The sequence below is a fragment of the Cryptotermes secundus genome, unplaced genomic scaffold (assembly GCF_002891405.2).
Source record: "Cryptotermes secundus unplaced genomic scaffold, Csec_1.0 scaffold75, whole genome shotgun sequence".
NCBI classification, from domain to species: domain Eukaryota; kingdom Metazoa; phylum Arthropoda; class Insecta; order Blattodea; family Kalotermitidae; genus Cryptotermes; species Cryptotermes secundus.
This window is the reverse complement of record NW_019737390.1, coordinates 521,103-533,846: the sequence shown is the minus strand read 5'-3', so window position 1 is coordinate 533,846 and position 12,744 is coordinate 521,103. Positions and strand designations below refer to the sequence as shown.

The 12,744-nt window shown below is 41.6% G+C and overlaps 1 protein-coding gene across 1 annotated transcript in view; it reads right to left on the bottom strand.

The window, feature by feature from the left end:
- Positions 1–12,744, bottom strand: part of LOC111870241 (elongation of very long chain fatty acids protein 1) — a 22,388-nt gene that overhangs the window by 6,376 nt on the left and 3,268 nt on the right. Inside the window, exons 2-5 of the mRNA XM_023862352.2 lie at positions 11,381–11,571; positions 3,202–3,282; positions 1,941–1,997; positions 544–649 (exon numbers count right to left, since the gene is read on the bottom strand). Coding sequence (XP_023718120.1) covers positions 544–649; positions 1,941–1,997; positions 3,202–3,282; positions 11,381–11,571 — 435 coding nt within the window. The remainder of the gene's footprint in view (positions 1–543; positions 650–1,940; positions 1,998–3,201; positions 3,283–11,380; positions 11,572–12,744) is intronic.

The window sequence follows — 12,744 nt, the reverse complement described above, 5'->3', positions numbered from 1 at the left end:
AGGTGAATGAGATGGGTATGGCATGTTGCACAAATAGGAAAGATGAGGAATGCAAATGCATATTGGTGGGAAAGCCGGAAGGAAGAAGGCCACTGGCAAGACCAAGACATAGGTGGGCGGACAATGTTAAAATTGATTGTAGAGATGTAGGATGTGATGGTTTAGATTGGATTGATCTGGATCGGGATAGGTTCGGTGTAGTGCTCTTGTGAACACGGCAATGAACCCTGGGGTTCCATAAAATGCTGCGAAATTCTTGAGTGGCTGCACAATTATCAGCTTCTCAAGAAGGGCTCACTTCCACGAGTGAGTGAGTGATTCCAATCCTCTACTTTTATTTTATTCTCCGGTTTATTCTTTCTCCTTCTCTGTAACATCTGCCGACCTCGTTTCCCCAATTTCTAAGGAATTCTACATCTACTTGGACATTGTACAACATTAACTGTAGAGAACCCCGATATGAAGCACTTCAAAGTGTATTGCTGTCTTTATTACAGAAGGAACCTCCTTGAAACCGAACTACAACTGTATGCAGAGCCCTACCTGGTAGATACTTCAGGTAGGCCCACGTAAATAATACTTGAGAAGCATGGTGATAAACATGGAGGAAAGAAACTTGTCTCTCCTTCTTTCGCAGCACAAAGACCACCTGTAACATAGGACGCAAGGTATCCATTACTTTTTTATATTACCACTGTGAATAAAGTGCAGTGTTTAAGGTGCAATTCCTCGATGTGCTAGCAGGCTGTTGGTGTGCCACTTCTGCAACATATTTCATAACATACAAACAATCTACGCACAGAATAGGAAGGCGCACCTTAAAGAGGCTCACGCAAATCATAATATTAATCAGTGCGACAACAACAAAAAGAAAACTCCGTGATTTTAGACCGCAAGCGAACTATACCGACCGAGCGACCGCCGCTTGTCGACGAACTTAGTGCCATCTTTAGCGGATAGAGGGTGACGCGTGGTCAGCCCAACGTATCACCACGGCCCTTAATCTCAGTTCTCTAGACCGGAATCAATGCAACAAGGTGCTGATCATTAGATAAATACATCATGCATAGAATGATGTATTTATTTGATGATAGAGTGCTTTCAGTATTATATGTATATCAGTGCAACAAGATGCTGAAATATAATACTGAAAGCACTCTATCGTCAAATAAATACATCATAAAGAAAAAAAAAAGTAAAGCTATCCCTGTAACAGGCCGTGAAGCCCCATAGGGTTGTGAGACATTGAGGCTCCCGCATTATCTAGACAATCGGCTCAAAGATGGCGGTAAGGTTGTCAGTCTTACGCAACGGCCTCACTTTTCTCCCCAGGAAAATTATTTCATTAATTGCTGGTACTCATTTCTGTTAGAGGCTGAGTCGACCCCAGGGCCGTAGTGCGGCTGGAATGATTAGGTCAACTGAAAAAATCAAATGACTTCATCGGGACTTGAACCCGCGAACTTTCGGCTTGTAATGCATAAATATTATTTTATTTGAGCGCCCATATTTATGTTACGTTGTAGCTCTAATGTAGGTTCCGAAATAATTTTTGAAATTCCAAAAGCCACATTGCCGATTTCATTAAATTCATAGGGGTGAAAACTTTCTTAACAAGCCTTCCGTTCCGACGAAGTTTATGGTATTTTGGAATGAATTATGATAAATTACTCTGTTAATAGTAGAACTGCCAATGTTCAGCACAACATTCGTTTTATTTGGTTGCTTTTTTATTTAGAAGGGACAACCAACGAGGTCCTATGATATAGTGCACAGCCAGTGACCACAACTAACGTGATAAATTTATACAACCTTAGGTAAGGGAGGAAATGGTGTATACATGCAGCCAGAAATAATCATCAGTGTCAGAAAAAAAGAAGACGTGTCTAGTAGATAACTGTATATAGCGTGGTTAACTTCAGAAATGTTAATTAACTTACGGTATCCGTCAGTTCCACTACTTTCGACATTAAGTACCACCAGCTACACAAGTGTACCTGTAACAGAGGATTTATCACTTTAAACATAAGAATTATAAAATGTCACTTCCCAAATACAAGTGATGTGGCGTATGTAAACGGCAGAATTAAGGACAAAAATTTATTATTACGCATTCACTTTGTACACTAAACGCAAAGGAAATGTAGCAATCCTATTTAAGAGCAAATCATAGCCATGCACGAAAACCGAACAGATAGTGACATGTTCGCTTATGAATGGTAATAACGGGAGGTGACACTCATTAACAGAGTTCAAGCATACTACGAAATACAACATCGATACTTGAGAGAGGCAAAGTGAAGCATAGCGAAACTACAGCTTGTTCTTTATAATGCACTGTCCATGACAAACTCTGCAGCAAGTCATTGTAACGACTAATAAAATTATGTGTTTTACTCCACATTCTACATGTTTATAAAAACAATACTTGTCCAATTAATATGTGATTGAAACCTGCGGGCAAAGTGTATCTGTTTTATTAGTAAAATTAAAACTGAGTCCTATTTGCCGTTTTGTACAGTATTCTAATTATTACCACATTCGACCGGGAAGCTCTGGAATTAAATAGCCGGCAGTGTATGATTTTCTGCTTCAAGTAGGGCAAGAAGATGATTTTTACATGAACGCCCAATTATTTATGTAACCATATTTGCATGTAACTGTCTAGCAGAATAATATCAAAAGACTTAGTTGATCACAACAATTTCTAGACGCGTTTGGGACTTTTCGCCTTACTCTACATTGAAAACTGTAATAAGATCTTACAGGTATATGGAGCTTCGCCCAACTTCGCCAAGAATGCATGAAAGTTCAGATCGTTCAGATGGCAATTTATCAGAATCTGTGGTTATAAGAGACGTCCGAAACTGAGCATTGTGTGGCTACACTGAACAGGTGGCGCTCAGTGTCAAAATGAATAACTAGAACCGTTCGAAGGAATGATTCAGGAGGTTCAGGAGGCACTGCCTCTGTGATTCCATGTGTTATCGGTTGAGTGTGGCAACAGACAAGTGCAAAGTGAAGCATGGGACTTGTCTTGAACTTCATAAACAACAAAAAAGGTAAGGTCTTACAGTTTATATTTTATATTATATTTCTCTCAGTTTTCTGTACTTAACTATTAAAATCAGCAACGTTTGAGACCCGCATTGTAACTTTACTGATATACTGCATTGGTTAAAGCAAATCGAGAATACTTACTTTGTAAGTGTGCTCGCTTGATCTCTGTTTGGGATTGCAACCCTCGACAATCAAATGGGACACCAACCCTCCGGCAGCAATCTGCAGGACAAGAGACATACGTGATAAACATTTGGGTACTAGGCCTACAAGGGCCGCGCCATAGCTCAAGCGGTTATTCGATGGCTTCCCACCGCGGCGGCCCGGGTTCGATCCCGGGTCTGGTTAAATGGGATTTTTATTGGACAAAGTGGCGCTGGGGCGGGTTTTCTCCGAGTACTTCGGTTTCTCCTGCCAATCTTCATTCCACCAAATTCTCCATTATCATAATCACCCGTGGCAGGGACAATAGGCCAATCAGTGGCCGCAGCGCCGAGTGGACCCAACTGGACTCCACATCCCACTATGAAAATTTAAAAAAAAAATAGACCTACAAGCCGTGTTCGTTTTTAGATTTTCCACATTCCTTGCAAATAAATCATATTCATTCTGCATACAGAATGCAGCTTGCTTTGATAAATAGGATTTGCATCGGCAGTGGAAGAAATCTTTTATTGTGCCTGTTTACAAGAATAATTATAAAACTGGCCGTTGTAATTATCGAGGTATATTATTATATCAAATTTATTTGAAATTTTACACATATATAATTGTCCCTAAGGTAATTTTATATGAAGAAGATATTATTGGGCTTAACCACTGTGAGTTTCGAAGTAAGGGTAATATTTGTAGTGCATCAGCTACTCATGGACTTTACGCAAGTCTGTGGTTCAGCTGAGAGGGGGAAGTACTGTACACTATTCTCATTACGTCCGAGGTATCCGTGAAAATAATTATGCTTATTATAATGCGTTTAAATGAAACATATATTAAAGTTCCGATAGATACAGATTTGTCTGGTACTTTCCTCTTCAAAATGGTGTGAAACAAAGAGATGCTCTATTGTCGTTACTTCAAACTTTAGTATACAACACACCATTAGGAAGGTCCAAGATAGCCAGGTGGGATTGAAATTAAATTGGAGACATTAGCTCTTCGACTATGCTGATAATGAAAATTTACTGGGCGATAGCATAAATATCGTGAGGAAAATTACAGAACATAGTTAAAAGGTTAGTTTAGAAGTAATGCAGAGAAAACTAAGCGTATATGTTGATGTATTGTCAAATGAATGCAAGGAAAAATCATAACATTAAAGCAGCTAAAAATTACTTTGAAAATGTGGCAAAGTTACAATTTTTGGGAACGATAGTAGTAAACTAAATTTGATTCATGAGGATTTTAAGAGGAGATTCAGTTCTGGTAGTGCTTGCTACCATTCAATTAAGAATTTTTGTTTTCTCTTCTGCTATCTGAAAAAGATAAATTAAAATATGTAGCATTATAATTTTTCCTGTAATTTTGTATGAGTGTGAAACTTTGTCTCTGACATTAAGGGAAGAACAGACTGAAGGTGTTCTGGAACAGGGCGCTGAAGAGAATATTTGAATCTAAGATGGATGAAATAATAGGAGACTGAAGAGAATTGCATAATAAGGAGATTCATAACTTACACTTTTCTCCAAATATAATTAGAAATGATCACGTCAAGGATGGTGAGAACGGCAGGGCATATAGCACGCATGAGGAAGAAGAGAAGTGCAAAGAGAGTTGTGGTAAAAGAACCTGAAGATAAGAAAAACTGGGAAGACGTAAACGTCGGTTGGAGAATGAGACTAAACTGAAATAAAGGCTAGGAACACACACAGCGACATTGGTCGTACGACGTCCGTACGGTTCATGTCGCATCAGGTAGTAGAATATAAAGTGTAGTCTTAGCTTTCATACGTGACGACATGCGACATCTACCGTACGACAGTCGGAGAGCAAAGAAATGTATTTGAATTAAGGGGAGTTACTATCTAGACCGCTTGACGGCTTTATATTTCTCGGTGAGCAGTGTGGTTTATGCGTGGGAATTTGTTTATGATTTGTGAGCAGTAGGCATTAGTTATTAGCTCCATTAACCATTTCCTATCAATTAAAATTAGTGAGCAGTGTGTTCCGTTTTAGTGTGGTATGTTTCGGAGCAATGTTTATTTCTGCATGACACCCACGTGAAATACGGATCTGGTAGACAGTTTCGGCAAAAATTTCGACGTAATTTTCGTAATGATAGTGTTCCCAGCAGAAAGGTAATTCACAGTTTTGTTAATTAACTTGCAACAACGGAACTGATAATAGACAAGAAGGAAAGACATAAGCGTCGAGTGATTGCTGAGGAGAAGTTAGATGGCATAGGGGTCAAACTTGAACACGCACCTAGAAAATCACTAAAACGTCTAGTTGAGAATACTGGAGTGTCAAAGTCTAGAGCAAAAACGGCAACACAATTACTTAAGCTTTTTTTTTCCTTGGCACTACAGCCCCAGTGGGCCTAGGCCTACCTCCATGAACTTCTCCGTTCACTTCAGTTTTTCTAGATCTTACACATACGGTAGGACTCCTTGGGCGGGTGATCAGCTCGTCGCAAGGCCTCTACCTGTAGACAAACACAGAAAAACGCACACAAACATCCATGCCCTGAGTGGGATTCGAACCCACGATCCCGGCTTCCGAGCGAGCGAAGACGGTGCATGCCTTAGACCGCTGGGCTACCGTGACCGGCAATTACCGAAGCTTAGACCCTGTAAAACAACAGTAATCCACGCCTTGCAGCTCCATGATCCAGGGTTTATTTTTGCATTTGGTTTCTACATCCTGTCGTCGAAGGTGAGATCGATCCGCAGTTGACATTCTCTTCCGATGAAGCGTGGTATCACTTGAAGGGATACATAAATACGCAAAATAATCGCTACTGGAACCCACAAAATCCACATCTAACCCAGGAAGTCCCGTTTCATCCAGTGCAAGTTGGTGTTTGGTGTGCTGTGAGTGCAAGCAGGATTGTTGGACCTGTGATTTTTAACGAAAAAATTGATAATAAAAATATATCTATGTGTAGAGGGACAGAATTTTCAACATCTCTTCTGATGTATCAATTGTAACAGCTTCATTCCGAAAGTTATCGGCCAACAGGCATATTGAATCACGGGAAATATTCGTATGCGCCTCGCAGCCGGCGGTGAAACGGTCGCCGAGAAACACAGAGCCGTGGACCCGTCAACTACGTTAAGAACCTTCCTGTATAAATTGACTAGGCTGGACATCCAAGGACTCGGGGTTGGATTTTTGACAGGAGGAAGAGATATTCTATTTCTCCACATCGTCCATACCTACTATGAGACCCAGACAGCCTCATACCGAACGGATAGTGGGAGCTGCTTCTCTCGAAGGTGAAGCTGATGACTCCCCTCCATCTAATGCCGGGGTTAAGACAGAGGGAACTGTACCTTCACTCCCTATACGTGTTGATGACTAGGTACTTTTTTTTCCTTCGCACTACAGCCCGAGTGGGCCTAGGCCTACCTCCATGAACTGTTCCGTTCACTTCGGTTTTTCTAGATCTTACACATATGGTAGGACTCCTTGGGCGAGTGATCAGCTCGTCGCAAGGCCTCTACCTGTAGACAAACACAGAAAAACGCACACAAACATCCATGCCCTGAGTGGGATTCGAACCCACGATCCTGGCTTCCGAGTGAGCGAAGACAGTGCACGCCTCAGACCGCTCGGCTACCGTGACCGGCGACTAGGTACTTAGTTACTTGTAATTAAGCTCCGGACAGACTTTTTGGCAATAAGCGTTGTCTCTTACTTTGATGTGGTAAGTTAAATTTCATGTAATAGTAAGCAGGTCCATCCTGAAGTGGCGGGAAGGGGGGAATGGAATTTGACTGCCAAGTTTTCCTTCCTTCACATTACTGCCCTACATTACCACGTGCGGCTTATTTCATTCTATATATTTTTGCCGTCTCTATTCATCCCATTTGCGTGAGAACAGCTGCCACATTGTCCCAACATTCACAGTACTACACCATATAGGGAATGGCCACGTCTGTTTCCGATAGAATTACGACTATTTCAACTCTTGTTTCACCATCAAGGGTCTTTCCTATCTCTGTACTGCTCCGTTACGGTTTGGGCACCACTTCTGACTTGTGTGAAGCTACGAGGAGCTCGTTAAAATGAGGATTTAGTGGATTATTCTCACTGCATCTGTATGTAAGTCCACGTGTCGGGTCCAGACCATACGCCACGAATCTGCACCTAGCGCTCCGCTTGCCCCCCCCCCCGCTGCATCGACAAGGTCCCTTGAAGAAGCGTACATCTGTATGCATCTTCTGTACGGGTAAGACTAGGAAACCATAGGTGGTTCTTCACAGGTAAGTGACTAAAGTCGCAGCTTCCCAAGAGTATAGGACTTTCAATGAATTGCTAGAAGTGTGTCACCTTTATTTCTTGAGGCAGGGTCACAGAGCAGGTTCCCACACCGGCATAGACCGTCCCTGCATAATCGCTGACATTATTTTTTTTCACACAGAAGATCGCCCAAGTAGTTAAATAACACGCGGACGTACACGACGACCTACTTACGCATTCAGCGCTCCCACGGAAGCGTACTAAATAATATATTTGCTCGTTATCTGTCCAATTATGCTGAGTCGACCTCAGCGTTGATAAAGAATCGAATGAGGTAGAAACGAAACAAACTCCTTGGCTTTAGTTCGCCAGCGAACTATACCGCTTGTCGACGATAGTGGGTACTAACTTTAGCGGATAGAGGGTGTCGCGTGGTCGGCGCAACGATTCCCCACGGCCGTTAATCTCGGGTTTCTAGACCGGAGCCGCTGTTTTCTTGAAATGGCTCCTCAATTATCCTCACTAGTGGACCCCGTTCCAGATTCAGTACTTCTCGAACCCGGACCTCAGGATCTATAGCCAGGAACTCTGACCACCAGTCCACAGAGACTGTCCATCGAATGAGGTAAATTGTTATTTATGAATGCAGGATCAAACGAATTGGGATATTGTTACGAAGTTGTTTCTGATGCAGGCCTTATACGGCGACGTCAGTTGTGAGTGGGTTGGAATCTGGAAGGAGGGGATCGCGATCTGTTTGTACGTACTCTCGCTGCATTCGCTGGAGAGACTGAGGAAACTCCACATAAAAAGTCCGCCATTAGAGCTGGAAACCACGTCGGCATTCGAATCTGACTTGTCAGTCCTGACTGAAACAAGAAAAATGTATCACTGTCTAAGAAAACCCGAATAACCAGGTAACTAAAACTTTGACCGAGTGTAGTTCCTTTAATGGGACGATTCTGTTAGCATGGAAGGGCAGGAGGACGGAGCTCAAGCAAGCTGTGTGCGACCTACTCCTCGCTTCCCACTCGAGGTCTTGGAGGCCGCTGCCCTACCGACACACTGATTTATTATTCATACTCTATACCACTGACACCCGGTCACAGTGGCCGCGCGGTCTGGGGCAAGAACCGTCTTCGCTCGCCCGAACACTGGGATCGTGGGTTTGAATTCCGCTCGAGGTATGGATGTCTGTGTGTTTATTCGGTGTTTGTTGTTCTGTGTGTAGGTAGCGGGCTGATCCCCCGTCCAAGGAGTCCTGACAACTGCGTACAGAATAAGAACCTGAAAAAGCAGTCAAGGTTCACAAAGGTTGTAGAGCCACAGACAGACAGATAGATAGATAGATAGATAGATAGATAGACAGACAGACAGACAGACAGACAGACAGACAGACAGACAGACAGACAGATAGATAGATAGATAGATAGATAGATAGATAGATAGATAGACTTCCGATTATTTTGGGTGCATGGGAAATGAGTTTATCCGGATAATTATAAAACACTTATAATTAGTATAATGATATGTAACTAACTTGTGAATTGGGATTTATAAAACTACACACGCGTTTGGAAGTGTAATTTACTGGATCGATATCGGTAGAAACATGAGTATGATTTCTGAGAAACTGTTGTGCCGTTTCTACAGATTACAAACGAAACCCGAGCAAAGAAAGCGTTCGCGAATTCCCAAGCACATATTCGAACTTGAAAAGAAACTCCCTTCTCTTTGTACCTGTTCATTTTTAAGAAGCAATTTGATATGAAAATTATTTTTTAATATAGGACACTCGAGTCAGTTTTCTAAACAATATCTCTACATAACTTGCCACCTGCTAAACTAGAGCCTTCTGTATTGGGTTATATTTTATATTTGTACAAGCTAATGCACCGTTATTTTCTCCTTCAAACCTGTTGTGTTAAAACATGTGTTCCATTGTTGTTGGTTCGTTACTCTTCCAGACGTGAAACCTGTTTACAACTGCAGTTATTTCGTAAGACTGGCTACAGTGGTGGATTCAAGCTTCACGGGCTGATACGCGGAAGGACATTCTGTGCCCTTCGTAGTTGAAATGGTTTCTAAAAGTGTGAAAATAATTTTTCATAGCATAAGTGGAAAACTAAATAGTACTTTTGGAAAAAAATACGAGAATCATAAAAATGCAATATCACTCAAATAGAATATTAAGTAAAAAATGTAAAACTCTCCCTGTAACAGGCCGTGGAGGCCCATACGGTTGTATGACGTCGAGGCTCCCACATTTTCTAGACAAACTTCATAGATGGGGGCAAGGTCGTCAGCCCTACGCGCCCGCCGCACTTTACCCCCCTCCCCCCCCAAATAACATTCCAAGAATATTGTTGGTACTCATTCTGTTAGAGGCTGAGTAGAACCCAGGGCTATATTGCGGCTGGAAAGATTAGGTCAATTGAAAAATCGAAGGACCTCGTCGGGAATCGAAACCGAGACCTTCCGGCTTATAGCCTCCTTAGGTGGAATGGCTTTATTATGGATCGGCATAGCTGAAAGTTTGAGTTTCTCGAAAACTGATAGTCGAAGTCATCCACGTAGAATATGTGTAGATAGTGCACGCGGTAACGTAGTTGGTTGAGGCACTATGCTACAAGCCGGAAGGTCGCGGGTTCAAGTCCCGATGAAATCATTGGATTTTTTTTTCAATTGACGTAATCCCTCCAGCCACACTATGGCCTTGGGGTCGACTTAGTCTGTAACAGAAATGAGTACCAGGAATTAATTAAATAATCTTCCTGGGGAGTAAAGGGCGGCCGACGCATATGGCTGACAACCTTACCGCCATCTGTGAGCAGATTGTCTAGAAAATGTGGGAGCCTCAACGTCTCAGAACCCTATGGAGCTTCACGGCTTGTTACAGGAATAGCTTTACTTCTTTTTAGTTGGTAATAACAACATGGCGGATACACGAGTATATAAGAGAAGAGAGCAATGTTAGCGGCAATTAATCCAAAGACCTAAAACGGTGAATGGTTATATAACTTTGAAAAGTATTAACCAGTTGTTAAGACAATATATTCTGTAGAATACAATATAATAACATGACCGCCGCATGAAATCTGTAGGGCCTATTTAGTTTTCGGTTTGATGGCAATAACTTATGAATCACTGGAGCTAGCAAGTTAAAATTTGGTAAGGGGCCATACGTGTTATAAACAAACATACCTACAGATTCTGTATAAGATATTATTACGTTTAAGTGGCTAGACACTGGGTTTGAACTGATAAATGGATTTCTCGAAAGTTTATTTTATTCTATCCAGACTTTTACGTGTTTTGTAATTGGGCCTCCGGTCCGACGAGAGGAGGGGATAATCAGAAGTCTATTCTGTTTGTAAAAAATTCTGTGATTTTGGCATGCATGTCCAGTTTTCATACCTGTGAAATATTCCACCAACAACATTGGATGGAAACCTGCTCAGAGGCTAAGGGTGTAGTCAGAATAAAGGAAATCGAATATTTCGACACCAGAAGAAGGGTGTTTCATAACAACATACTATCATTTCCATCGCATAAGTTAAACATAAGTATCTCACAAACAGAAGAACTATTTATGACTCACTGAAATTCTTGAGGCTTCTCTTATGTTCTTCGTATTCCNTGTAAGATTTGAGGCTTTCACGGCGGTGACTATGAAGAAAGCAGTCTTCTGGGATTTGGCACCGTGTATATGTGGTGTTAACCGACGTTTCGGAGGAACGTATCGCCTCCATCTTCAGGGTAGAAGAAAAAATATAAGAAATCTGCAAGCGAAGAGACCGTGAGAACCGGTAACCGAAACGTCGGTTAACACCATATATACACGGTGCCAAATCCCAGAAGACTGCTTTCTTCATAGTCACCGCCGTGAAAGCCTCAAATCTTACAAACGTAGACTTACCATCACGGCAACATAGAGACTTAGGACCGCTATAGAGAAGTTGTAGGCCAAAAGAAAAGGTTTCATATTGAGGGGTTTACGTGAAGCCATTAGTTTGGGCCCAAGTTTGAGGACGAAGTAGAGATAAGATGCCACAATGCACAAAATGGGCGCTGGGCTGCCCATCAGAAACCACGTATCAGCCATGGTATCTGAAACAACAGAAAAAAAAGTCACATTTTAAAACATGTAACAAACAGGTTAATTAAGGAATGAAGTTGACGTGCAGGAGAGGAACAGAACTCGTCAATCAAAACACAGAGTGTGAAGCATGATCATTAAATCATGAAGTTATAAAGAAAACACAGGGAAAGAAATGTTGTGAATTTGAACAGAATATTACAGTTGAAGGACTGTAGTGAACAAGAACAACTGTAATATTTGTGACATGATATTGCAATTAAGAATTTGTGTTCAAGCAAGTAACACCAATGCAATATTTGACTCCGAAACACATTTTCACGTATAAGTGACTAGAAACGGAGTTTGGATTGTTAATTAGATTTGCTGAACGTTTATGGCCCGTAAATGCATACGTTTCTAACACTATAACTAATTTACACACTCTATAAATCACTACAGCATACGCTATGTCAACTCTGTTTGTTATACCTTCACTTGTCGTTGTTTGTTAGCGGCTTCTAACAAAGGAGTTTCATCTGCTTCAGTGCTCACAGCTAACCACCAACTACAAGAGACGACTCCTGTCGGCATACCACTCGCGACTAACCTTCAGTGCAGTTTACTGTATGGACGTTATAGAAAACACCGTTTCCGACGGTTCTATTGTGTGTGTATTCGTTGAGTCAAAGAATTGTTTAACGAGCTATTGTCTAGTAACTGCAATTTTTTCTGGCTGTACAATTCGATATCGGGCGGTCATGACACAATAAGTGAAGCTATCACTGTACCAGGCCGTGAAGAGCCATAGGTTTGTGTGACGTTGAGGGTCCCACACTATCTAGACCAAGGGTATCCAAACTACGGCCCGCAATGTGATTTTATCCGGGCCGCGAAAGAATTGTGCAGAAATGCGCCAATTGAACTAATTTTCCAGTGAGTACTGGTAAATGTGATTCCGAGCTTACTGACCTGTTATATTATACTGCAGTTCGATACGAACCACTTTTATCAGATACCGAGTGGCTTTGGAAATAGCATTTTTTGCTGATCTGGTGAACCTTATGAACCATTTGAATTTAAAGTTGCAGGGTGAAAATAACTTAGTCTGTGATTTATTTGCACTTATCAAGGCATTCAGAGCAAAGTTGATACTTCTGGAAAGGCAAGTGAAAAATTGTAACTTTGTTCATATGCTGTACTGT